Source organism: Camelus ferus, chromosome 9 (assembly GCF_009834535.1).
Source record: "Camelus ferus isolate YT-003-E chromosome 9, BCGSAC_Cfer_1.0, whole genome shotgun sequence".
NCBI classification, from domain to species: domain Eukaryota; kingdom Metazoa; phylum Chordata; class Mammalia; order Artiodactyla; family Camelidae; genus Camelus; species Camelus ferus.
Window position 1 is genome coordinate 6,841,669 of NC_045704.1, and position 26,722 is coordinate 6,868,390.

General features: G+C 47.9%; 1 protein-coding gene across 9 annotated transcripts in view; it reads right to left on the reverse strand.

The window, feature by feature from the left end:
- The window catches only part of ZNF584 (zinc finger protein 584), a 43,099-nt gene extending 17,321 nt beyond the window's left edge, over nucleotides 1-25,778 (reverse strand). For 4 of the 9 annotated variants that reach the window (XR_004322802.1, XR_004322800.1, XR_004322797.1 and 1 more), the window contains exons 1-2: nucleotides 25,561-25,778; nucleotides 6,581-6,709 (exon numbers count right to left, since the gene is read on the reverse strand). Coding sequence is in view for 2 of the 9 variants with exons in the window: in XM_014564696.2 (XP_014420182.1) it covers nucleotides 1,771-2,777; nucleotides 6,581-6,614 (1,041 nt within the window). In the remaining 7 variants the exon portion in view is untranslated. Of the gene's footprint in view, nucleotides 1-240; nucleotides 2,778-6,580; nucleotides 6,710-7,561; nucleotides 7,993-25,560 lie in introns of those variants that run through there. The other 5 variants (XR_004322803.1, XR_004322801.1, XR_004322799.1 and 2 more) reach the window with 3 other exon arrangements.
- Nucleotides 25,779-26,722: the final 944 nt, after the last annotated feature.

Sequence of the window (26,722 nt, forward strand, 5' to 3'; positions counted from 1 at the left end):
GTGTGGACCCTGACTATAACAATTAAATAGGAAATCAATAACAGAATGATGTGTGGAAAATCCTCATTTGGAAACTAAGTATCCCACTTACACATGCAGTACTGGCTGAGCACCGAGGCCCAAAGCCCCTTAAGTCTGGGCGTAGCAGTTCTCTCCACATACATACATCCCAGCTAACATTTTCTTCTTGACAATAAACACCTTCTAGACGGAGGAACAGAGAGCTACAACACATACAAGTTTTGCTGAATGGATATTTTATTTACCTTTTGAAAAAATATTTTCCAGATTTTTAAAATCAAAAGGCCCCACAAACCAGAAGATCTGGATCCATATGTTGATTCAACCACTTCTTTCCCTGGAGCCCTGGGACAGTGGCAGCAAAAACAACAAAGCCTATGGTGTGCAAAGACACCAGCAGCACTGGTGGGGTCACAAAAGCCACACCCTAGACTACAGGATCTTTCTCTCAGTCCAGGGTGATGGATGGTCATGAGGCGAACATGCCCAGAAAGGTTATGAGAATCCAGAAAATCTGTAGATTATTTGCTGACAGTGATGTTGGCCACAGGTAACAGGTCTGCAATTCCTGAGAAATTCAGCATTCCTTATCCCATGAAACCATGGTTCCTGGAACACTTGTGGATGCCTCTTTAGAACCAGCTCAAACTCTTCTTTACTAGATGCCCCACTCCACATCTCTTCACTCAGTGCCTCTGTGCCCACTTACTCTTTCCAAAACGCCCCTGTATGTCTTACAGCCAGTCTAGAACTTACCTCCACATTCTTGATTTCAGAGAGCATGGCTTCTGAGCTGATTCTGGAAACACTTTTTTTCTGACCAATGCTGGAGTTGGCAGAACATTCCCTGGGAACAAGGGACCCAGGTGCCACTGTCCCTAGTCACACGGGGACCTCATACCAACTACCCCATTCTTCATGGTGAGCTCTGGATCCACGAATAAAGGCCAGAAAATTCACCCACAAAGCCCTCAGCCCTTCCCTGGAGGTCTCAGGCACCAATGCAAATTAGGCCAATCTTGACTGGAGCTGACTTCTGCCATCCTGCTGTCCCCACTGAGGCTGCCAACAGTCAGGGAACCCCACAGAAACTATTCCCTCTATTCATGAGGCCAGTTTTGTTCTCAGTCCTTCCACACCCAGGGATCAGAACCCCAAGATGAGGGTGGCTTAAACAAAAGGGTCTTTATTACCAGATATTCTGGAGCGGTGTGAGACAGTCAGTTTCAAGGCTGAATAATTGCATGACAGTTACCATAGGTAGTGTCAACAGTATCCATAAAAATGGTTACCCTTCCCTGGAAGCCCCTAGCAGACAGACACTGCTCAGCTACTCTTGACCAGAACTAGCACATGTCCATACCTAAACCAGTCAGGGAGTGAACAAGACCCATTATGGGCTCCACCACTCATGATTCTCTCCTGTATCAAGTGGGCAGCATAGAACTCAGCCTCCCCGAGCACACTAGGGCGACTGATGCACACCAAGGGGACCTGCCAGGTGATAGAGGTGCGATGGCTTCTGTCACAGAAACTGGCAGTGATTCCACAGTGCCAAAAGCCTGGGCAGGTCAGAGTGCAACACAGCTCCTGAAAGCTTCCCACTGCCTGCTACCCCCAGGCTGTGTGTTGGGGTGTGCTAGGTCCAGCTTTCAAATGCTGCTCTCCTCAGCTCCTTTGTGGAGTGAGACTTCTCACACTGAACAAGAGGCTAGCCATGGCCAAAGGCTCTCCCACATCCCCATCCCCCTATGCCCTTTCTCCAGTATGGACTTTCTTGTGCTGAAGGAGGGTAGAACTGTGTTTAAAAGCTTTCCCACATTCTGAACATTCATAGGACCTCTCTTCAGTGTGGAACTGCTGGTGCCGATTGCGGTAGGACCTGGTAGTGAAGGTTTTCCCACACAGGCTGCACTCATAGGGACGTTCTCCAGTGTGGACTTTCCAGTGCTGATACAGGCCAGAGCGGGTCACATAAGTTTTCCCACATTGCTTGCACTCATAAGGCCTCTCTCCAGTGTGAACTCTCTGGTGAAGGATGAAGCTATGGTTGTATTTGAAGAACTTCCCACATTCCCTGCACTCATAGGGCCTTTCTCCAATGTGAACTTTCCGGTGCCGAATGAGGGTAGACAGAACACTGAAGGATTTCCCACACTGGCTGCACTCATAAGGCCTTTCTCCAGTGTGAATTCTCTGGTGCAGAACAAGCGCATCTTTGCGGTTGAAGGTTTTCCCACACTCATCACACTTGAAAGGTTTTATGCCCGTGTGAACCTTCTGGTGTTTCCTCAGTTTAGAAGGGTAATTGAAGGCCTTCCCACACTCATTACACACATGGGATGTTTCTCCAGTGTGAATTTTTCGGTGATGAACCAGGGTTGAGTTCTCCTTGGGGGCATTTCCACCTGCTGGGCACCTGAAGGGTCTCTCTTTGGAGTGAGTTATGAGGTGGTCAAGGAGCGCAAAGGCCTTCAGGAAGGCTTGCCCGCAGTCTCTGCACTTGAAAGGCTTCTGTGTGGTGTGGACTCCCTGCTGTTGCTGGTGGGTGGAGCCGGGTGGGAAGGCCTCCCTGCACTCAGTGCTCCTGCCTGGCTTCCCCTCCCTGTGGGTGGCCTGATACTGGAGGAGGCCTAAGATGGCAGGGACTTCCTTCCCAGATGCCCCACACAGAAAGAGCTTCTCTGATAGGTGGACTTTGCAGTTCTCCATCTGCTTGGGAGGGGCTTCCTCATCCTGCAGTCTACACGGACAACCTGAGACAGAAGAGTCAGTCACTGAGAGCTGAATTAGAGGGAGGAGGCACCTGCATCACCAATGCCTGTTGGACACACCCAGAAAGGAGTCCACCAAATTGCCAGGAGGCTGCGGGAAAGGTCTGGAGGAAGAAGGGCTGTCCCAGTGGAACAGGGCTCTGCCAGACCCTGAATAGGGAAGACCCACCAGGGACTGAGGACACAAAGACAGGAGGAGTGCTGGGAGTAGAGTCAGGGTCCCCACATCACTCCTCTGCAAAGGGTTTCAGCAGGGCCTTAGCTGCTGATGACAGCAAGTATTGTGAAGAGGATGTGTCCAATCCAATGAAAAGATGATTGCAGCTGGTGTTCAAGTATTACTGAAGGATATGCGTGCATCTCAAGTCAATGCAGAGTAGGTCACAGTGGACGGCTCTGCACTGGCACAAAGAGGAAATGACAAGACAGAGGTCAGAGATATGAGTCATCCAGGGCCAGAGAGTCATGGTCGAAACAGCAAGACTACACAGTGTGTCCAGAGGGGATAAGAAAGGTGGGAATATGGTAAGGTCACTGGCCCCAGCAACAAAATGCCAGTGCACACAGATATCCGTCACTGCAACCAAGGCGTCCCTTGGCCTCACTCATCAAGACCAGGACTCATCCTGGCCTCTGCTCTGCTGACCACAGTCATGTCCAGCATGTTGGGCACCCAGGGCTTTTTCTTACCCTCCAACTGAGAAACTACAGGGGACCTCAAAGGTGCAAAGCCTAGGAGGGAGAAAGACAGTAAGAGGCCAGCTCAAGGCTGATCCATGCCATCAAGCACCACAGGAAGTTCGTGTCACACGGCACCAGGAAGGAAACCAAGTGTTAGAACATGAACCACCTCTGTACTTTCAAAAATTTGTTAAGAGGGTAGATCTCATGTTTTTTTTAACTACAATTTTTTATTAGAAGAAAGAACCTCCTATGAAGCAAAACTGACATAATTAAAGTAAGAAATAGACAATAATAGTTGGAGACTTTGATTTCCAACTTTCAGTAATGGATGGAAGCACTAGGCAGAAAAGGAACAAGAACATAACACTTGACTAACACTAAATATCAACTAGACCTAGCAGACAGCTACGGACATTCCACCTAACGACAGCAGAATACACATTTTCCTCCATTCTCACATGCACATGGAACATTCTCCAGAACAGACCATTTGCTAGGACATAAAACAAGTCTCAAAAGACTCTGGAGAACTGATATACAAAGAATGTTCTCTGACCACAAAGGAATTAAAATAGAAATCAACAACAGAAAGACAGTTGGGGAACTCACAGATTTATGGAATTTAAATAAACTACTCCTAAATAACCACAAGGAAAATTACAAAACATTTTGAGATGAAAGAGAAAGCACAACAAACCAAAAGTTATGGGAAAAAGCAGTGCTTAGAGGGAAATTTACAGAAACACCTCTGACACCAAATGTAGAAGGGAACGGTTGTTTCCACACCACTTCTCCAACTCTGACACCAACTGGGTGTTCAAGGATTCAGTTCAATTTTGACATCAACTACCTAAAATTAGCATCAAATCCCACAGATTATGGTCTCAGTCCCACAGAACTGCCTGAACTTCAGACATCAGCTGCAAGTCCCAGTCCTCCTGTACTTTTGATGAACTGGCTATAAATCAGGGATCCCCACAATTATTGATTCCTCCTCAGGTTCAATAATGTGCTAAAATGACTCACAGAACTCGCTATTACCAGTTTATTTTAAAGGATACAGCTCAGGTACAGCCCAACAGAAGGGATGCAAAGGGCAAGGTATGACAGGGGTTGGGATTGAGGATATAGGGGGTAAGAAGTGTCCATGCCCTTGACAGCACCATTCTCCTGGCACCTCAATGTGTCCAGTAATCCAGAAGCTCTCTGAACCAGTCATTTAGGAGTTTTTATGGATATTCTAACACATAGGTCTGACTGATTAAGTCACCAGCTGTTGATGATTGGCTCAATCTCCAGTCCCTTTCCCTCTCCCAGAGTTCAGGGTAGGGAGGTGGAGAGGAGGAGTTGAGGATAGCTGAAAATCCAACCTTCCAATTATGCCTTGGTCTTTCTGGTGACCACTCCCCATCCTGAAGCTATCTAGAGGTGCCCAGCTACCATCAACCCATTAGCATACAATTAGCATCTTATCACTCTAGAGATTCCAAGTGTTTTAGGATCTGCATGCCAAGGACCTGGGAACAAAGCCAAAATATATATTTCTTATTATGTCACAACACACATATTAAAAAAGATCTCAAACCAGTATCCTACTTTACACTCCAAGGAACAAAAAAAAGAAAGAAAGAAAAGCAAAGCAACTCAAAGCTAGAAGAAGGAAGGAAATAAAAAAGAGCTGAGATAAACGGACTCAAGAAGAAATAAAACATCTGAATAGACTTTTAAAAAATTTCCCCACAGGGGAAAAAAAAGATAGATCCAGATGTCTTCACCGATGCATATTAATAAGTGAATAAGAATTAACACCAATATTTCACAAAGTCTTCCAGAAAATAGAAAAGAAGGGAACATTTCCCAACTTATCCATTGAAGCCAAAATTACTGTCATAATCCAAACAAAGACATTACAAGAAAAGAAAACTACATCATTGACAACTCTTATGAATATAGATGCAAAATTCCTCAATAAAATACCAGCAAACCGAATCCAAAAATATACAAAGATTATAAGCCTAGGATAAAAAAATTTACCCTAGCAATGCAAAGTTAAACATGAAAATCAACTACTGTAATATACCATGTCAACAGAATAGGGAAAATCACATGATCATTTCAATAGCCATGGAAAAGCATTAGACAAAAATTAACTTTTCATAATAAATGCACTCAACAAACAAGGAAGGGAAGGGAACTTCCTCACCCGAAAAGGGCATATGCAAAAAACCTACAGTTAACATCATATTAATTAAGCTGGTTTCTTGCTAACATCATGCACCTGTAAGAAATGGGTAGCATGTCTTGGTATAAATGCAATGACAAGCTTTTAATTTCAAAAATTAATAAATTGATTAAAGTTTAAAACTTTTTAAAAAAACATCATATTAATTAGTGAAAAACTGAATGCTTTTCCCATAAGATTTGTAACCAGACTAGGATGTCTACTCTCACAACCTCTATTCGATAAAGTACTAGAGGTTTTAGCCAAGTCACTTCAGCAAAGAAGAGGTGAAAACAGCTCCACTCACAAACGGTATGACGTTAAACATACATTTCTATACACTAGCAATGGACAACCTAAAATGAAATTAAGAAAATAATTCCACTTAAAGTAGCATCAAAATGAGTAAAATACTTTTAAATAAATTTAGCCTTGGAAACTGAAAATGCTGTTAAAAAATAGAATTAAGTTAAATAATCAGAAAAACATCTCACATTCATGGATATTAAAATAGCAATGCTGCCCGGGTTGATCTATTAATGTGAATTCACGGCTCACACCTGGCTCAGGGAGGACTCTATAAAATTTCTTTTGGCGGAAGAATGCAAAACCCAGAACACAGAGGGGTCACAGCTTCAGCAGAGTCCCACTGCCAGAGAGAGGCAGAGCTGGTGGGATTTGCTGGGCAAACTGTAAAAATCTGAACCCCAAGCCCTATTCCAGGAAGCCGTGGGCAACAAGTGTTGAGGCTACTAACAGGGCTGCTCAAAGACAGGGAGGGGAAGAGCTGCGCAGCCTCTGTGGGCTTTAGGGCAGACAGAACTTCACATGGAGAAAGCGCAGAGGTGGTCAGTTTGCTGGGGGAGAGTGTGAAACTTACCCAATGAGCCAACGAGTGCGAAGTTCTCCTGCATCACATCACAGGTATAGGCTCCTCTGGGTCAAATTAAGAAGGCCCCACTCCTCCCGGGAGAAATACACAGCCACATCCTCAAAGGTCACCAGGACCCTGAAATGATGGATTCAACTGAACCTTAGGGTCAATGATGAGTAAAAAGCCAACCAAATCAAGGACAGAGAAACACACCCAGCCCCTTGACCTGTGTCTCAGGGTCCAGGCACATCTCTGACTGACATCTTTCTCTTTAAGCCACCCCCCTACCCTCCGCCAACATACCCTCATCCCGCCCTCCTCCTAAGGCCCCTATCCCAGAGGATTCCCAGGGCCCCTAGTACCATTAATGCCTCTCTCCTCATGTTACTATTAAATTCTGCATCCAGCCCACAACAGGCTGCTGACTAGGCAGATGCCATCTATGTACCTCGTCAGGCACACAGGTCCCACCCCATTTCCTGCCAATCTGTTCCCTCTCCGTCCCAGATATCACCCTTCAGAAGCAACCAAACCTATGCTCACCATTCTCTCCCAGGTCTCAGTACCTGGTCCCAGGGCCCTCCAGTTTGCCTTCTGCACGCCAGACACATAACTCTACTGCATTATGGTACACCTCCACATGCCCAGCACAACCTCACCAGTCCACCCCATTGGCAACTTCCAGATGCCACTCTGCTCATGGTGTCTCCAAAGTGCTACCATGGAGAGCAAGCACAATCTCATCCCTGTCCTCCCCACACCTCCAACGGCCCCCTGCCAAGGGCATCTTCCACCTCCCCACCTTAAACCCTTAGCCGCCGGGAACCACACACAGAGCTCCGGGACCTACGGCCCTCCTCCCTCTCTGCCTTTGCATAGACTGTCCCTTCACCTGTCTTGCCTTCCTCACCCGTCCCGGCTTCTCAGAGTTGGGACCTGCCAGCTGGGGATGCGGGTGGCAGAGCCTGGTTGACACCTCCCACTCACCTGCGCCTCCTCTGCCATGAGAACTTGTGGGCAGAGTTTCCGCGGATGCAGCTGAGATCCCTACTCGCCACCCCGCCCTGCGCGCAGAAGTCCGCTACTGCCGAAGGTTCTCAGAGGGCGACAGCGAGTCTCAGGAAGGAGGAGTGATGCCCCGGGGTCACGGCGCGAGCTAACGCGCGGCGAGGGTCCCTGCGCGTCCCCGCGCCAGGGTGGTCTCGGCGGTGCCAGCGCAGCCCTGAAAACTCTCGCACGGACCACCAGCCGCGGCAAAACGCGCACAGCCTGCAACGCCGGAAGTCCCGCCCCATCCGCGCTGTCGGGTGGTGCCTCTGCCCGCAGACCTCCATTAACTGGGCTTCCGCGTCACCTGTGACCGCGTTCGCGGCACGTACGAACTACGTTCCCCATAAGCGACGGACTGCACTGCGTCCGTACCGCCAAAGACAGCCCAGCAGAGGAGCGTTTCCAGGAGAGCTGCGCCGGCGGGGCAGGAACTTCCGGCGCCGGACCTCGCTGTTGCTTTGGAGCAGCGCGGGGCGGAGAGTCAGGGCCGCTGCGCGGGAGATGGCGTCCCGGAGGCTTCCTGGGGGCTCCCCGGGCCCTCGCAAACGAGAGCAAGACACGAGCGTCTGGCAGGTCCCCCCACACCCTGTACGCGCGGTGACCGCGGCGATTGTCCGCCTTCCGCCAAAGCCCATCCGTGCCCGCGGCCGTCAGAAAGTCGCCCTTGGGTTTGTGTTTACTTAACGGAGCAGGAGACGGAGACCCAGAAAGGCACCCCTGACCCGAGTCTAGTGAGCAGCTGGAGCACCAACAACTGGGGGAGCTCGGCAGGTGTGGGGAAGATCAGCGTTTGTTTTTTCAGATGGGTTGCGTTTTCCGTGCCCCACGGTGAAAGCGACGTACCTACCAGTCATTGGACTCACACAGGTCTGGCCTGAACTTATGCTGGGGACGGTAGGCTTATACCTACCCCATTACAGTCCATGCCCTTCTCAGATTTGGGGTCTAGTAGAGGAGGGTGAGCATGTGGTTGATGGTGTCAGAGACGCTCTGTCCACTATTTAGAAAGCATATTTTTTTCCCTGACACCAGTATTACCCTAGGTTTTTTATTTTTGGTTTTAATACTTAAGAGCAGTTCAAGGTTTATGGAAAATTGAGCAGATGGTAGTCTCCATATTCCCTATCTCTCCCTGCACAGTTGCCCCTACTGTTAACGTGTGGTATGTTTGTCACAACCCACATTTATACATTAACATCCATAGTTTACACTAGAGTTCACCTTTTGTACTGTAATTTTATGGGTTTTGACAAATGCATAATGTCACGTGTCAACCATTACAGTATTATATAGGATAGTTTTGCTGCATGAAAAACCCCCTGTTCTCCATCTGTTCATCCCTCCCTCTGTCCTCAAGTCCCTGGCAACCACTATTGTATTGTCTCTACAGTTTTACCATAGCCAGAATGTCAGAGTTGGAATTATACAGAATGTACATTTCTCAGACTGACTTTTTCACTTAGGAATACGCATTTAAGATTTCTCCCTTTTTGTGGCTTGATAGCTTAGTTCTTTTTATTGCTAAATAATTGCATTGTATGAATGTCCAGATTCTTTATCCCTTTACCTATTGAATGGCATCTGATTTTGAGTCTAGTTATAAGCAATTATGAATAAAACTGCTATAAACATTCATGTGCCGGTTTCTATATGGACATGTTTTCAACACATTTCGGTAAATACCTAGGAGTGTGATTGCTGGGTCATACGATAGAACTGTATTTAACTTTGTAAGAAACTACCCAATTGTCTTCCAAAGTGGCTGTGCCATTTTGCATTCTCAACAGCAGTGAATCAGAGTTCTGTTTCCTCCTGTTCTCAGTATTTTGGACTTCAGCCATTCTGATAGATATGTAGTGATATTGTTGTTTAAACTTGTAATTCCCTGATGGCATATGACATTGAGGTATTTTCATCTGATCTGCCAGCTGTGTATCTTCTTTCGTGAGGTGTCTCTTCAGATCTTTTGCCCTTTTGAAATTGATTTCTTATTGTTGAGTTTTAAGAGGGGTTTTTTTTTGGTGTATTTTGGATAAAAGTCCCTTATCAGATGTGTTTTGCAAATATTTTCTCCTAGTCCAGGGCTTGTCTTTTCATTCTCTTTCATGGTACCTTTCACAGAGCAGAACTTCTAATTTTAGAGATGTCCAACCGGTTTTTTTTCTTCTTGGATCATGCTCTTTGTGTTGTATCTAAAAGTCATCTAAATGCCGAACTCAAAGTCACCTAGATTTTTTTCCCTGTTATCTTTTAGAAGGTGTAGTTTTGTGCTTCACACTCAACTCTATGATCTGTTTTGAGCTCTGGGTCCAACATGTAACCCTGATACTCTGGCCACAAGATCTGGCCCACAGAGGTCTTCATTCTTTGCAAGGAGATCTTAGGCAGCAAGACAAATAAGACCAAATCTGAATTTAGACCTGCTCGCTACCATCCTGCTGTCCCCCCTCTGAAGCAGTGTCAAGACTTCCCATCAAAGGTCTTCACTCTCCTTCAGACCAGCAGTGCCCAATTTTGTTCTCAGTCCATCCTACACAATGAACAGAAACCCCAGGGTTAAATATGGTTTAAGCCATTTATCATGACACAATCCAGGGTGGTGTGAGGCAGGCAGTTCCTGGGCTGGAAGAATTGGAAGCTAGACAGCTGTCACATGGGCATCACGTGTGGGGTGAACAACATCCATCAAGAAGAGAGACCTAATTACCTACCCCCCCCAAAAAAAAAAAAACTTAAAAAAAAATAAAAGAAGAAGAGAGACCTTCTCTCTAAGCCCTGAGCAGACCCCAGCTCAGGTCCTCTTGGCCAAGGGTGGGTCACATCCATGCTTAAACCATCAGTGAGGAGGCCATGAAGTCCCCTAAAGGGCTCAGGCCACTCAGGATTCCCTCTAGGAAAGGACTGCACCAAGGTCTTCCTTCCCTGAGCATGCTGGGTGACTGATCCTCACTGTGGCAGCTGGTAGAGGTTACATGGTTTCTACCACAGGCCCTGGCCCAGGGCCAATCAGTAGCTCTGGAAAATTTTCCACATACCCAGCACTTACAGGGAATCTCCCCAGTAGGACTGTTAGAACATACAAGCATAGTAGGCAGAATTCTAAGATGGCTCTCAAGACTCTTCCAACCTAATCCATGAGATTGAATATGATGGACTTTACTCCCATGATTAGGTTGCTACGTGGCACAGATGACATTCAGAAATGTAGATTATCTAAGTGGGCCTGATCTAATCACACAGGCCCTTTAAAAGCAGTTTTCTCCAATTGTAAGCAGAAGAGGAAGTCAGAGACTCCAAGTATGGAAGAGATCTGATCAACTATTACTGGCTAGAAGATGAAAGGGCCCACATATCAGGGAAAGTAGGTGACACGTAGGAGCTGAGCGTCTTCCTCAGCTAACAACCAGCAAGGAAACAGAGATCACAGTCCTACGACAACAAGGAAGTGAATTTTGCCAACAAAAAGTGATCATGAAAGTAGATTTCCCTCCAGAACCTCCAGAAAGGACTCAGTCTAGGCAGTACCTTTATCTCAGCAGGAGCCGAGGATAGCCATGTCATGCCAGAATTCTGACCTCAGAATTGAGCTAACAAATGAGTGTGTTAGTAATTGTGGTCATTTGTTCACAGCAACAGAAAATATGGTACTAGCACAAAGCTGAACTTCCACAGATGGCTCCCTTGCAAAGTCTGCACCCTCAACCTCTGCTGCGAGGTTACACAAGGTTGACAGCCATGGCCAAAGGCTCTCCCACTTTCATCGTACTCCTGAGGCCTTTCTCCAGTGTGAACTGTCTGATGCTGGGTAACAGTGGAGGTGCAATTAATGGTTTTCCTACCTTGGCTGCACTGAAGATTTTCTATGGTGTGAAACCTTGCATATAGAACAAGTTTGGTACTTTAGCGGAAAGATCTTCCACATCCACTGCATTCATAAGTCCTTTTTGGGGTTGTGAATTTTCTGGTGCTGAATGAGGTGCAACTATATCTGAAGGCTTTCGGACAATATCTGGTGTTAAGCTGGGAGATGTAGGTAGAAGCTCTCAGACATGGGCTGCACATACGAGGCCTTTCTGTATCCAGAGCTTTCCGGTACCAATTACATGTGGATATTTCAATGAAGTTTCCCATGCTGGTGGCAATCTTACGGCTTTTCTCTCATGTGAACCTTTTAGTGCCGGCTGAGATGAGATTCTGCTGCAGGCTTTCCCACATTCAGTGCATTCATAAGGCCTTGCTACTGTGTGAGCTCACTGGTGTCCAATGAGGTTAGAGCTTTGACTAAAGAATTTCCCATGTTCAGTGCATTTATAGGGCCTTTCCCCAGTGAACTTTCTGGTGCCAAATGAGCGTAGATACGAGGATGAAGGTTTTTCCACATTTGCTGCATTCATAAGGCCTTGCATTCCTGAATTCCCTGGTGCTGAACAAATGTGGATTTGTGGCTGTATGTCTTCCCACATTCACTGCACTTGTAATATTTTCTTTCTGTGTGAACTTCTTTTCTTAATTGAAGTATATAGTCAGTTTACAATGCTGTGTCAATTCCTGGTGTACAGTGTGTAAACTGACATGTGCTCCATTTGGAGTGCAACTGAAGGCGCTCCCACCTCCTCACACATAAAGGATGTTTCTCCCGTGTGAATTTTTCTGAGTAGTGAGTTGATTTCTCCTTGAAGGCATGTCCACCCTACAGGATCTCAATCAATTCAGTGTGAGTTTCTAGGCAGCTGACGAGGGCAGAGCTCTTCAGGAAAGATTTCTGCACTTGAAGGGCTTCTGTCCCACATGACTCCTGGGTGCTACCTGAGGCAGGAGCTGTGAGGGACAGTCTCCACAGTGCTCCTCTGTAGCTCCCCCATACCGGGAGTGGCCCACTGCTGGACGAGGCCCAAGCTGGCCTGGAAAACTGCCACACTCCCCACACATAAAGGGCGTTCTGATGGGTGGGCCCTGCAGCTCTTTACCTGCTCAAGAGGTGAAGCACAGACAACCTGAACGCAGAGAAATGCCAGTTAACAGTGTTAGATTGCAGAAGGAGGCCCCGTCCTCATTAATGCATGTCAACACCCTCAGGAAGGAGTCCATGGGATTGCTGGAAGGTTCTGGGGGGAAGGGTCTGGATAGAAGGGCTGGCCCTGCAGACCCAGGCCCAGCTAGACAACAGAATGTGAGAGATCTCAACAAGGATGAGGATACAAAGATGGGGAACAGAAGAGGGAGGAAGAGTCAGGGTCTCTAAGTCACTCCTCTGCAAAGGGCTTCAGGAAGGCCTTGGCTGCCAACAGCAAGCACTGTGAAGAGGAATGTGTCTGGTCTCGTGAAAAAAGCTACTGCAACAGAGAGGCTGGTATTCTGTGTGACACCGAAGGGTAAGTGTGTGACTCATGTCATGTGTAGAGAAGGTCAGTGCTGGACCGATCTGCAAAGGCACTGTGCTGACCATATATGAAACTTTCCCTATTCAAAGCACTGTGTGGCTCCTCTCTATTTACCAGACCCAAATACATACAGAATTGGTGCTGGGAATGGTCCCAGAAGACAGCCTGTGAAGACTGAGGTTGGCTTGGCTGTGTCTTTAGGCCTGAGCACAAGGCAGAGCTGCCTGCCAACAGGAACTAGGATGCTGGTAACCCAGGGCACACCGTCTATCAATTACACAAGCTGTCACCTGTGGTTGATTGTGATGAAGTGCCAACTGAAGCACACGCCTTGGGAGCCCAAGGCTCCTGCACTTAACTTCTATGGCAATGACAGCTGCAAGGACTATGGCATGGGACCGAGCGTCCTGAGCCCACCAGAGCACGTACAGAAAGAATACAAAACATTCATGTTCTTAAGCCCTCAGCTCAAGCTGAGAAGCAGAGTTTTCATGACAGCCCTAAAACAATTTAATTTCTTGTAGCTAGGGCTGATGTTGCTGAAAATCAAACACAAAATTTGACTGTGCACATAACTGATTTATATCAGTTGAAATCATAGTCTTGCCAAGTTTATCATGTGAAAATTAGGGCACTGGTTGTTCAAGAATACGACAAGGAGACTTGGAATGAGAACATCTGATTAGACCCAGGCAAAAATAACAATCTTGAATCCCCAAGTCAGTCTGACCCTCCCTTACCAGAAGTAGCTTGCTCTCCAGTATCTGAGGACATGAGCCCTCCTCTGCTTGAAAACCTCTGATCATCTCACTGGGGGCAGATGCCCATTCTCCACAAGACCCACCAAAAATCTCCCATTGCTGTAGACACAAAACCAGGTCAAATCTCAGCCACTCCATGGGGAGAGTTACATACTGCAGTTCAGGAGGAAATGGCTCACACACCAAGAAATTTCAAGGCTTTGCTAATATGTACATATATCAGGGAAAACCTGGGCAACACATGTGGGAGCAGATTTTAAAGTCAAGGAGAGCACATTTACAAATTGGGATGAACTTCCTGGTATTGGTGCACTTACCACAATTACAAGATTTGATATTTCAGCTTGAGCAGCTAGAGGTAGTTTAACACCTTAACTGAAACCTGGACTCAACTTTGGCCTGAAGTTAATGAGACTGAGACGTCCCAGCTGCCCTGGTACAATGTGGAAGAGAGAATCCGAAGGCTGAGGGAGATAGATGTATTGGCCTGGATTTATCATATGGGACCTGCACTCCTACGGTAGGCCGAAAATGATGCCTGTGTTCTAATCCCCTGAACCTGTGAATATGTTACTTAAATGGAAAAAATGACTTTGAAGATGAAATTAAAATTTCTCATTAGCTGACCCCAAATAGGGATACTATCCTGCATTACCCAGGTGGGCCCACAACCACATGGACCCTTAAAGGCAAAAGAAGCAGAAGAGTGAGTGAAAGAGATGCAAGGCTGAAAGAATAGGCAGGAGAGATTCAAAGCATGAGAGGGACCTGACCTGCCATTACTGGCTTAGACGATGGAGGAAAGGGACCACGAGCCAAGGAATGCAGTAGCCTGTAGAAGTGGGGAATGACCCTCAGCTGAGAGCCAGCAAGGAAAAAGAGACTACAGACAACTGAATTCTAAACCTAAATGAGCAAAGAAATGGATTCTGCCCTAGAGCCTCCAGAAAGGAATGGAGCTCTACCAACACCTCGATTTTACCCATTGAGACCCGTGCTGGACTCCTGACTTACAGAAGTATGAGATACTACACTTGTGTTGGATTAGGCTGCTAAATTTGTGGCAACCTGTTATAGCAGCAATAAAAAATTGCAACACCATTCCCCAACTCTGTTCCACAAGAAGCCCCAGAAAACATTCCCTTCACTAAAGTAATTAAGAAATATGTTAAAGAGAGGAGGACCTGCAGCCTTGAAAGTCTCTGTGGCTGCTGTCTTTTGTAAGCCAGCTGTAACTGTAGGAGATCTGACCATTAAGATGGGCTCTATGATTTCCATGGGATGATCCCATGAATAGCAGAGGCCAAGTGGCAGCACTTAACTAGCAAATATGCAAGGTGGGCACATCAGCCATGACAGGCGGCTGGGACATACAGTCAATCAGAAGGCCTTGGCCTGCAGAGGTCTTTGGCAGTGGTGAATTGATGACAGTGTTCTTCAGAAAGAAGGACATATGCAGCCCACCTGAGTAGCGCATGACCTATACATGAGGAAAAGGTCTATATCTGGTGCCAACAATCTGACTCAATCTGCCACAGTGGAGAGTCAAAGCCTCTTATGCAGTTTCCAGACCTAAATCAATTTATAGCCCAGAATACCTTGAATGAAGAGGAGGCCAAGTCCCTTTGAGAAAGGACCCTGGACCACTGTCAAAAGTATGTATCATAAGTCTTTCTCCAGGCCTTATCCAAAGGGACCTGCAGCCATTTAATGGAGTGACTGCTGAGTTGGGGAAAAGGAAATGCTCAGATCTTCCAAGGATTACTAGACACTGGCTCTGAACTGACACTACCTCCTGAGATTCAAAACACTACTATGTCCTTAGTCCAAGTGGAGGCCTACAGGGGTCTTCCAATATTCATTCACCAGCTGTGAAAATAACCACACATGAGCCTGTGGACCCACTGGACTTACTGGGAGTTGGACTGGGCTAATACTCCACTCATCTGTAGGGGTAAGGGTCATTATGCTAAGAAGGGCTGAATGGCCCTGAAGCTTCCAGCCCCTGCCGAGTTAACGAAAAGCAATACCACACCCCTAGAGGAAGTGCAGAGATTAATGCCACTATCAAAGATCTGAAAAAAGCATTCCCATTTAACTCACTAGTTTGGCCAGTGCAGAAGTCAGATGGATACTGGAGAATGACTGTGGACCACCGTAAATTTAATCTGCTGGTGACTTCAACTGGAGCTGCTGTTCCAGAGGTAGTATCTTTTTTTTTTTAAATGGAGGTAATGGGGATTGAACCCAGGACCTCATATATGCTAAGCACCCACTCTACCACTGAGCTATACCCACCCTGTCCCCAGAGGTAGTATCTTTATTGCAACAGATTAACAGAACCTCTGGCACTTGGCATGCAGCTATTGGACTTTTCTTTCATTCAATTTACAAAGAACACCAGAAACCATTTGCTTTTACCTGCTTATACCAAACAAGCAGCACATGTTCACAGAGTTGCCTCAGGACTGCACCAGTTCTGCTCTCTGCCATGATGCAGTCCACAGAGATCTTGATCATCCTGACACTGTATAAACATCACACTGGTCCACTTTATTTGCTGGGAAACAAGCTGCTGGAAAACAAGCTGCTGGACAACAAGCAGCTAGAAAAGAAGCCACTCCTAAACTTCCATGAGCTTAAAATATTATATTCACACTTGCTTGCTTAAAATGCACATGCTTGCTTTGTTTTAATGTTTTGCGCAGTACATGATCTGTAGCACGTATTATGCTAAGGAAAATCTGTGGTGAGCAATCCTGACATTAATCGTAAGGGAATGGAGGGCAGATATTTCCTTAGGGTGAAACAATGGATGGTCTTGGAAAGCCAGATCATCCATTAACAGAACTTTGTTCTGGCATGAAAGCATGCTGTTGAACCTAGGGGAAGTATTTGCTATCTTGAGGTGTCCTGGAGGCGATGACAGGATAGACTCAGAAATTCTGCATACTCCCAGGAGGGTGATTGTTCCTGGAAGGGATGGGCCTGAAATTAATCAGTTAACCAGCAAGCAGAACTTAGTGCTTATCGCATGGAGTATCTAAAGCCCCACCTCTTTGATCACATTTTTTTCTGAGCTGTATACTCCTAATAAATATGATGCTGACTAGGCTTTCGGGGCTCTAGATCCACGAGATCTTGAGTCCCCTGGTCCCATCTTTGCTCTTTACTTTGTCTCTTTGTTTCTTAAGTCTTACGTTGCCCGTCCTCAGACATGATCCCGAGCTGCACAGGATGCAGCATTTATTGAAGACAATAGGCTAAGTGAATCCAATGAGCTCTCCATCATGAACTGGGGTTGTCTGACCCACAGAGCCAGCAATCTAACATTAAATGGCAATAGGATATAAGAGATAAAGCTTGGCCTAGGTCATGGTCTTATGCAGCGAAAGAGGGCAAATTTGTAGCACAAAGGGGCCATGACTCCAGCACGGTCACCAGGCTGGGAACTGGAGGAGACTGGTGGGATCAGTTAGGCACATTGTCAAAGATCTGGCCCCCAAACCCCACCCTACTAAGTCTTGAGGCAACAGCTACTGGGAATACTCACAGGGCTGATCAAAGAGATGCAGGGGAAGTTCACCCTGCCCAGTCCCAGCACCCACAACACCAACCACAGAGAACCTGGGAAGGAAGCTGCCCCTGTGGTCCAGCTTTGGAATGGAAAGAACTTCCCATGAGAAAACACAGAGAGAGAGTGGTCAGTACACTTAGGGAGGGGATAAAGGACTTACCCACTGAGCCAATAAGCTCAAAATTCCCCAACATCACATCATGGTTTAGGTGCCTCTGGGTTACATTAAGGAGCCTCCACCCATCCTGGGAAAAATACACAGCCACCTCCTCGGGCGTGTCACCAGAGCCTACAATAATGTGTTCAGTCCCTGGGATCGATGAGTGGGCACAAAAATCAACCAAAATATGAACAGATGGCCACATCCAGGCCTTTGACCTGAAAGGGTCCCACCATATCTGTGAATGCCATCCTATTTCCCGAGGCCCAAACCACCCCCCGCCCCATACACACACATCCCGATAAGACAGTCATCCCCAAAACCCTTGGGGAAACCAAGGTCCCAAGGGCCATAGGTGCCTCTCTCCTCGTGTTACGACTGGACGCTGCATCTGACCCACAGCAACAACCAGCTGGTAACCAGATAGGTGCTATCTATGCTCTGGTCCAGGCACACGAGCCTCACCCTGTCTCCTGCCAGCCAAGTCCCTCTGTGTCCCCTAGATCTCACCTTTCAGATGCAACCAAACCTCTGCTCACCGTCCTCCCATAGGGCCAAGTATCTGCTCCCAGGGCCCTTTGGTTTGCCCTCCTGCCTGCGAGGCATATAAAACTGTTCCTACTTGGCACAATCTCACAAGTTCACCCCCTGGGCAACTCCCTGGCCTCCCCACATGCCACTCTGCATGTGGTGTCCAGTGTTTGGCAGAGCAGCCAACATCCTCTCCTGACCCAGTGCTTCCCACACCTCCAACGGCCCAGAGCCACAGGCACCCCTGGCCCTGCATTGAAGAGCTTCCCACCTGGCCCTATTTCTAGTCAACACTCAGCCACCCAGAGCCACAACTGGATCTGAGACCTGGCCTTCCTTCACCTCTGCCATTGCCCAGGTTGTCCCCTCACTTGCCATGACCTTCCTCTCTCCTCCTGAGGCACATTCAGAGCCCACCCCCTAGGCTTGAGTCCCCGCCTGTCTCCAACATGACCCCATCTGTCACCAAATCTGCGACCCTGTGTGAAAAGCCCTAGGCCCCAAAGAAGGCAGATATCAAAATCTGGCAAGCCCACAGATGGGCAGATTAGCCCAACCCTAGGTCCCACTGACCCCCTATCTTTGACACAGCCATGCCACAGGCTGCACCCCAGGTCCACTTGCCCCTCTGGAACCTTGGCCCCCGTCACACCCCCTCTGCATTCTCCTCCTGACGTAGGATCAGCCTTCACAAAGGCCTTAGCAACACCTACCATCGTCTTCAAACTGCCTAAATCAGACATCTGGTCCTCTTCAGGACCCAGCCTTCCCTCCTTCCACACGTTGGGGTATTCATCATCCTTTATCCATCTCAGTTGATCCTAGTCCACTCTCCAGCCCCATCCTTTGGATGTTTTCAGCCTGGATCCTGCAGAGTTCCAGAGCTCCATGTCCAGGTGCCCACACAGTGCCTCCATTCGGGAGTACCTGGATATATCATGCTTAAAATCTCCAAACTCACACTCCAGACCCCCGGCACCTGCTCCAGCCACCGACTTCCACATCGCAGATGATGAAACTTACAACCAACAAGCCACTGAGTTCAAACACCCAGTTCAAAACATCCTTGAGAGCTCACTGTCTCTCTCTGCCTCACATCAGGACACTGGGCCAGTCCTACTGAAATAACAGACCCAGAGCCCAAGCACCTCTGCCACCTCCGCTACTACCACCCTGCTGCAACCACCTGTCACCAATGGCCTCCTCACAGGCCTTCTTCAGGCACAGTCTGTTCTCCCCTTGGCAGCCAGAGGGAGCCTGCTAACCCCTGAGTCAGATCACATCCCCTCTCTGCTCTAAATTTCCCATGGCTCCCAGCACCCTCTAAACAGAGGCCTGAATTCATTCCAGGCCTGACTCTTGCCCCCTGCTCACTTTTTCACCAAACGCAGGAGAGACCTATGGTTCCCGTTAACACTCCTAGCTCAGCCTCACTGCCAAGCATTTACACATGCGGGTTTCTGCGTCTTTTAACACTTGCCAGGTCATATCCCGTTGACTGCCAGAAATGGGAATCTTTCTGTGTAATCCTCGACTAGGATTAGGGATTCTGGGCCAGATGTGACTTCCCCAGAGCCCCAGAAACAAGGGCAGGGAGGTGACGGGGGAGGAGAAAGAGGCTCAGGATACCAACATCCCCTACATGGAGTCCGAGGAGTGAGGCAAGGAGGGTCAGGGTGCACCCTCCACAAACCTGCGCCCGACCCTGTGGGCGGAGCTAGATCCTGTGGGCGGAGCTAGACCCTGAAGGCGGCGACCCCTGCCGACGGACGGGGCTGACCGTGAAAGTAGGGGCCTTAGTCCCCAACCTCTCCTGTGTGAAATGCCCAAAAGGCTAGGGGGGCGTAGGGCGGGTGTGCAGCCCCGCCAGACACTGCGTGCGACGCAGCGTCCCCACAGTCCTGACTGCGAGTCTCAGGCACGGCTCAAGGCTCGGACTGGCGCCGTCCTCTTCCGCGGATGGATCCTTCACAGAACGCAGCGAGGCCGCGCGCGCGTTCCTGAAGCGGGATTTTCCTTACCCAGAAGACACTGCGCCAACAACCCGGCGCTGGCCAATTAGAGCCCAGGAGATAGGCGTTTCTAGGCAGGCGCTGGGCGGGACCTCCACCGCCGGCCCCCGACAGTTGTGGGGCTACTTCCGCTTCTCAGTGGTTGGCAGGAGGTCAGGGTCGTTGGACCGGGGACTGCGTCCAGGAGGCTCCCGCAGCCCGCAGGGACGGCAGGAGAGTCGGGACGGTCCCATAACACCCTATGCGCGCCGTGACCGCGGCGAATGTCCCGCCTCCTCTAACTCCGGTGTCCCCGACCGTAGTGGAGCCACATCTCGCTGGGGTGTCCCCAGGGTCAGTGCAAAAGTTGGTCGTACCCGCGGCTGCCGGAGTCCCGCTCCAGCAGGTCCAGGAGTACCCAGGGATGGACGGCGTCGGCAAAAGAGTGAGAGAGCCAGTCAAGGTTTGATCACCATGCAGGCAACTCTGCAAGGCTTTCTTTATTTGTGGTATTTATACAATTTTATCAACAGGTGATTTCACATTGTGGCCAAGTTGACTCTTACATCTTTATTGTTTACATTGTTAACCTGTTTCCATACCCAGGGTGTGGTCACGGGCCTTTTTCGACTTGGCTGAACGTCATCACCCTGATGATTTTTTAAATTACCCCTTAGCCTTATACTTAGTTAATCATTACCCCTTAACCCATTTTCAATTCTATCCCTAAGAACAGCTCCTAACCAAAGACTATTTCACAAAAACAAGCGCAAAAAGAGAAGGTCACGAGGGTCCCAACCCACTGGCACCTGGAACCCAACAGTGGGCTGATTATTGTTCCTATTACCTACAAGGAAAGCAGTCAACCTAGAGATATCTATCTTATGTTTCTTACAGAGCTAACGGCACACGTTGTCTTTAGGGCTTGAGGCATGACACACCATGGGGGCCCTGATCTTTTGATTTATTTCCAAGTACTTTCATTGAAATTCCATTGTTTGAATTGTCCTGCACAGTCATCATCATAGCCCCTATTATTTCCCCAGATTGAGAATCATCCTGTACAATTTTCAAAAAGCCCATGTACCCCAATCCAATTATAGGCACTATAAACAACAGAAGGAAATGTCGGTATTTTCCAGAGTGAGACTGCTTTGCAATCTGCATGGCCGTTTTGCCCTGACTTTGTCAAGGGGCATCAACATTGGTGAAATGGCTCCCGGCATGCAGCCGCCCCAGATTCCTACCCCTGACGTTGAGCAGCTGGGTACCGAGGGCCTGGGGACCTCGGCAGGAGGAGGTGTCGGAAAGATCAACAGTAGGATGTGGGCCTCAACAGTCCCTTTTGCAGAACCTCATGAGAATGGACGTCGAAGACTCGCCCTGTGCATGCGTGGCTTTTGGGAAGGCCTTCAAGGAGAAGCAACCTTACTTCACTAATGAGGAATTCACGATAGAATAAAACCCTCTGTGTGTAAGGAGTATGGAAAGGTCTTCAGTCCTATCTCCCACCTCTGAAGTATGCATAGTCACATCAGAGAGAAATTTTACTCAGTCAACCACCCTGGAAAGCCTTCAGTGAAAAATACCCCACACACCTTTTCTTGTTGGCGCTCATGAAGTTCTCGCCTCATGAATGCAGCCAGTATAGAAAACTATAATTTTGTATTCGTATAAATGGAATCTTACGGTTTGTCTAACTGGCTTCATCCACTATCTTCATGCTTTTAATTTTTTTTCCTCATGGTGTTGCACATGTCAGTAAATTTTTTGCTTCTGATGGGCTTAAAGGATTCAATTTTATGGATGTACCACATTGTGTTTGTCCACCCTAGTAATAGATATTGGAGTTGTTCCCACTGTTTATTTTGAATAAAGTTGCTAGAAAAATTTGCATACAAGCCTGTGAACATAGTTTTCTTTTCACATGAGTAAATATCTAGGAGTGGGAAGCAATCAGTATTTAAACATAGCTACAATTTCTTGAATCTATGTTTTTATTTTTCACTAGTGCCGCTGGTAATTATATAGAAATTCGCATTACTTAATGTTTTAAAATGTGAATTGTTTGATAAGTCCATAAATTAGTAAATTGGGCATGAAATAAGAAAAATAATGTCTTCCTCTGTGCACACAACAGCCCCATATCCCCAGGTTCAAACCCCAACCCAAGTATAATCTCAATGTGGGCAGCAGTCACCTGGGGCAGATGATTGGGCCTCTGTGAGCCCTTGTGTCCTCATCTGTCATATGGAGATGATAGCAAACACTGCACACGCTGAGTTCTGGCAGATGCTGCTCTACATCCTCCACCCACATAACCTCAAGCCTCTCAAACACCAAGGAAGCATATGCCATTATCAGTCCCATTTCTAAATTAAGAAAGATAAAGCACTAAAGGCTTACATTACTTGTCCAAAAGCACAGAACTTAGCTGGGGTGGGATGTGAACCTACAGAGTCTGGCTCTGGAATCTTTGTCCTAAGCTTCTTCACCATTTATAGGACTTACCTGTGGGGGTGTTATGAACTTTAAATCAAAAGCATGACAGGAAAACCATGGTATTTGGAATTTAGAAAACTGTCAATAAGTGTTAGTTATTACTTCCTTACCGCCGTGGTTATTAACACAGTATTATTATTACCGGGGGATGAGCGTTGGTCAAGTTTTGTACCGAACTAGAAGCCTCTCCCACATGTCCCACATATGCATGGTTCTTACCCAGGATTATTCCTTAATGCTCAACTAAGTGTAAAACCGTTTCTAAGAATGGACTACATGAAGGATAAATGCTGGAGAGAGTGTGGAGAAAAGGGAACACTCCTACACTGCTGTAGTTTGGTACAGCCATTATGGAATGTAGTTTGGTGCAGCCATTATGGAAAACAGTATGGAGATTCCTTAAAAAACTGAAAACAGACCTACCCTATGATCTAGCAATCCCACTCCTGGGCATATATCCAGAGGGAACTCTAATTTGAAAAGATACATGTGCCACAATGTTCATAGTAGCACTATTTACAATAGCCAAGACATGGAAACAACCTAAATGTCCATTGACAGATGACTGGATAAAGAAGATGTGAGATATATAGATATAGATACACACACACACACACAAACACACACACACACAGAGGAATACTACTCAGCCATAAAAAATAAAATAATGCCATTTGCTGCAACATGGATGGACCTGGAGAGTATCATACTAAGTGAAATAAGCCAGAAAGAGAATGAAAAATACCATATGATATCATTTATATGTGGAATTTTATTTTAAAAAAGGACAGAAATTAACATATTTACAAAACAGAAATAGACTCACAGACACAGAAAACAAAATTATGGTTAGTGAGGTTGTGGGGAGAAGGAGATGGGGAGGAATAAATTTGGAGCTTGGGTTTTGTAGATACTAACTAATATATAATATATAAAACAGATAAACAACAAGGGCCTACTGTAGAGCATAGGGAACTATATTCAATACCTTGTAATGGCCTTTAATGAAAAAGAATATGAAAAGGAATTATATATATAAATGCATCACTATGCTGTACAGCAGAAATTAACACAACATTGTAAATCGACTATACTTCAATAAAAAAAAAAGTGGACTACATGTGTCACAGGGGTGGTCGTCTGAGTGGGAGGACCTCCTTGAGGACTTGTGACACTCCTTCTATAGAAACACCCTGCTTGCAAGATGCTCCTGTGAAGAAAAAGCGGGGCTGGGCCTACTCGTAAATCTAAGTGTAACAAGTGTCGGATTACTGATCTGAGTTCTGTTGGGCTAATTCGTAAATCTAAGTTAATAAGTGTCAGTTTGCTGATTCCCTGCTCATGTTTTTTGCTAGCCAGCTGGATTTTCAGAGAGACATATCTGGCCTTGAAATGTTGGTTTGTTGCCTCCCTGCCTCTACTTTTGTGATAATGATGCTGCTAAAGCTGTTCCATGCCTATTGGCCAATACCCCAAGCTTGTAATTTACCCTATAAAATCTCATGCACACGTCTTGGAGGTGCTCAGAGCTTCGGAGCAGAAGCCCCTCTGAGCCCACCGGCGTAATAAATCTGAGTACTCCAACCCTCCGAGTGGTGCTTGTTTCTTGGCTGGCCCATCATTTCCATAACACTCCCTCATCCTGTACTCCACGTCAACAATGGAAATCCACGAAATGCTGGCAAAGTGCATATTGACTTGGATGGGAGTGGACAGCCCCATCACAAATGTGTGTCTGACATCCAGAATACATCTGTTGACGAGGCTCAAGTCAGGTTAAGGGGCTGCTGTGCAAGATCACAGGGTGGAGGAGTCCTCATAAGGGGCAAGGAGACAAGGATGAAGTCCAGAAGATGAAAGTGGCTCTCAAACACCCTCCTCTGTAAATGGGTTTCATCAGTGAACATTGTGTAGAATGTGTGTTCCAGCCCAGGAAAATCCAGTTCTAACTGAGGAGCTGGTGTTCAAGGACTATTTCAGGACATGTGAACCCTCAGGATACAGTACCTGAAGGCCGACTTTGGCACACAGTGCAAAGAAGCTGTGAGACGAGTAGATAAAACGCAGAGGACAGAGAGGTGGGAAACAGGCAGGGGAGGAATTGGAGCAGAAATGGCAAAAGGGTGGAATGTCCAGAAAGCAGAAGGAAAGATAAGTGTATTCATTTTTAACTGCCCTAACAAAGGACCATGAACTGGTCAGAACATGAAGTTCAGAAAGTGCCTAGACTGGCTTCCTAATTAGTACCTTCAAAGTGGGGAGGGTATAGCTCAATGGTAGAGTGTGTGCTTAGCATGCAGGAGGTCCTGGGTTCAATCCCCAATAACTCCATTAAAAATAAAAATAAATTAAAAAAAAAAAGTGAAACAAATGAATCCGCGTATCTCTAAGTGGAAAGAGCTAGGAGATCCGCTCTTTACCAGCATCCACCTGCCCACACTCCCGTCGATCTCGGCGCCTCTCCCCTAAACGCCCTCTGCTCCTCACTAAGGCTCCAATAAACCTGTCCCTGCATCAGAGCCTTTGTACCTGCCATTTTCACAGCCTTGCAGGCTGTTCCCTGGCCTCGGTTAGCCCCATTCTTCCTGTCGTTGGGCATCTATGCTCCTAATCCCTGACCCCGCCATCGAGGTAGGGCCCCCAACAGTCTTTGTCACATCATTGTGCTTTGTCTTGCACAGAACACTTAGCTCTGACATAAAGAATACTACCAATGGTCTGTCCGGCTATTGACTGTCCAGCTCTGCCCTAGTATGTGAGTTCTAAGGAAGAGAGAGCAGTAAGAATATCTGTGACCTTCTTGTTCACTGCTGCAACCTTAGCACCCAGCCCAGAGTCGGGCACATGTCACGGGTGCCCCTTGAGATAAGGAATGAACCCGTGTGGCCCCAAGCCTCTGCAGAGACTCACAGGATAGAACAAGACGCAGCTTAGAGGGACATGCCCAGCTCTGCGCTGCCAAGTTGCGCCCTGGGGGGAGCGCTCCCGACGCGAGCCTATTTCCCCCTTGGGACGGAGGATTTCAACACTTACCAGGTCGGCCAGGGGTTGGGGTTAGGGTTAAGGAGAGCACTTCAGAGTCACTGCACCGCGGCTCTTCCTTTGTAGTCTGATCTACCCGTGTTCGCAGGGCTGCAAGGCCGGGGACTGTCGTCCAGGTGCGGAGCCGCCGCACATTAGAAGCGCCATCAAGGTGAGGAGGAACCGATCACTTCCTCCTCTCGCTGCCCTACATCGGGTCTGACAAAAGCCCTCCCGCGGTCGTCACAGCAGCTCGGGCATCGGGTCCCTGATTGGTCACAGCCCTACACTCGCCCCGCCTCCCAATTCCTCTCACTAGACGGCGGCCCAAACTCGAGGTGCGCGCAGGCCTACAGCGTTGGGGGGGGCCGAAGGAGGGCAAAATTGCCATAGCAACGCTGGCCTCAGGCTCCCTATTGGCTATCAGTCCAGGCGCTCCTTCCCTGCTCCTCCCACCAGGCTCTGGGGAGGGGTAAGATGCGCGCGCAGCCCTACAGAGTTGTGGAGAGAAGGCGGGCGAAGTTGCTATGGTCCCGGAAGTCGCGCCCCCAGCCCGGAATGAGGCCTCCGATTGGGCCTCGTTGCAGACAACGTCCTAGCTTTCTCCCGGAACGCCGCTGAGGTTAAGCTAGCGGGAGATTCTGAGGCTGGAAGAGTCGGAGTATAGAGGAGAGAGATGCGGCTGCGGGGCAGGAAGGAAGGAAAACCGAGGCTGCCCCACCAGGGCGTGGCGTTGAGGGGAGGAATCTACGCCGGCCCAGCCCTAAGCCTCAGTCTCCTCTTCTGTAACCTGGACTTCGGCTCCCGGGGTCCAACGAGGGCTCCTCGTGGCCCTTGTTCCCTGGCCTGAACACAATAGGATGTCCAGATGGCCTGGGGCGGGTGTTATGTGGGCAGAGGCCTCCCTGAACCCTTGTGAGGAGCGGATGGCTAGATCCTGGTAAAGTGGGGGCACCTGGCGCCCCTCGGGGGTAAGGAGAGGAGACCTGGGGGACGGCCTGTGAAAGATTTGGGGGCCCCACCAGCGTGGAGGGGGTGGAAGTATTGTCAGACTGATAGCTCCTCTTCTCAGCCCTCTGACATCAACTGCCATACGAAGTCCCGCCTTGTTCCCAATGTGCCTGCCCCCAGCGGTACACAGCAGGCGCTCAATAAATACTTGTGGATGAACGAA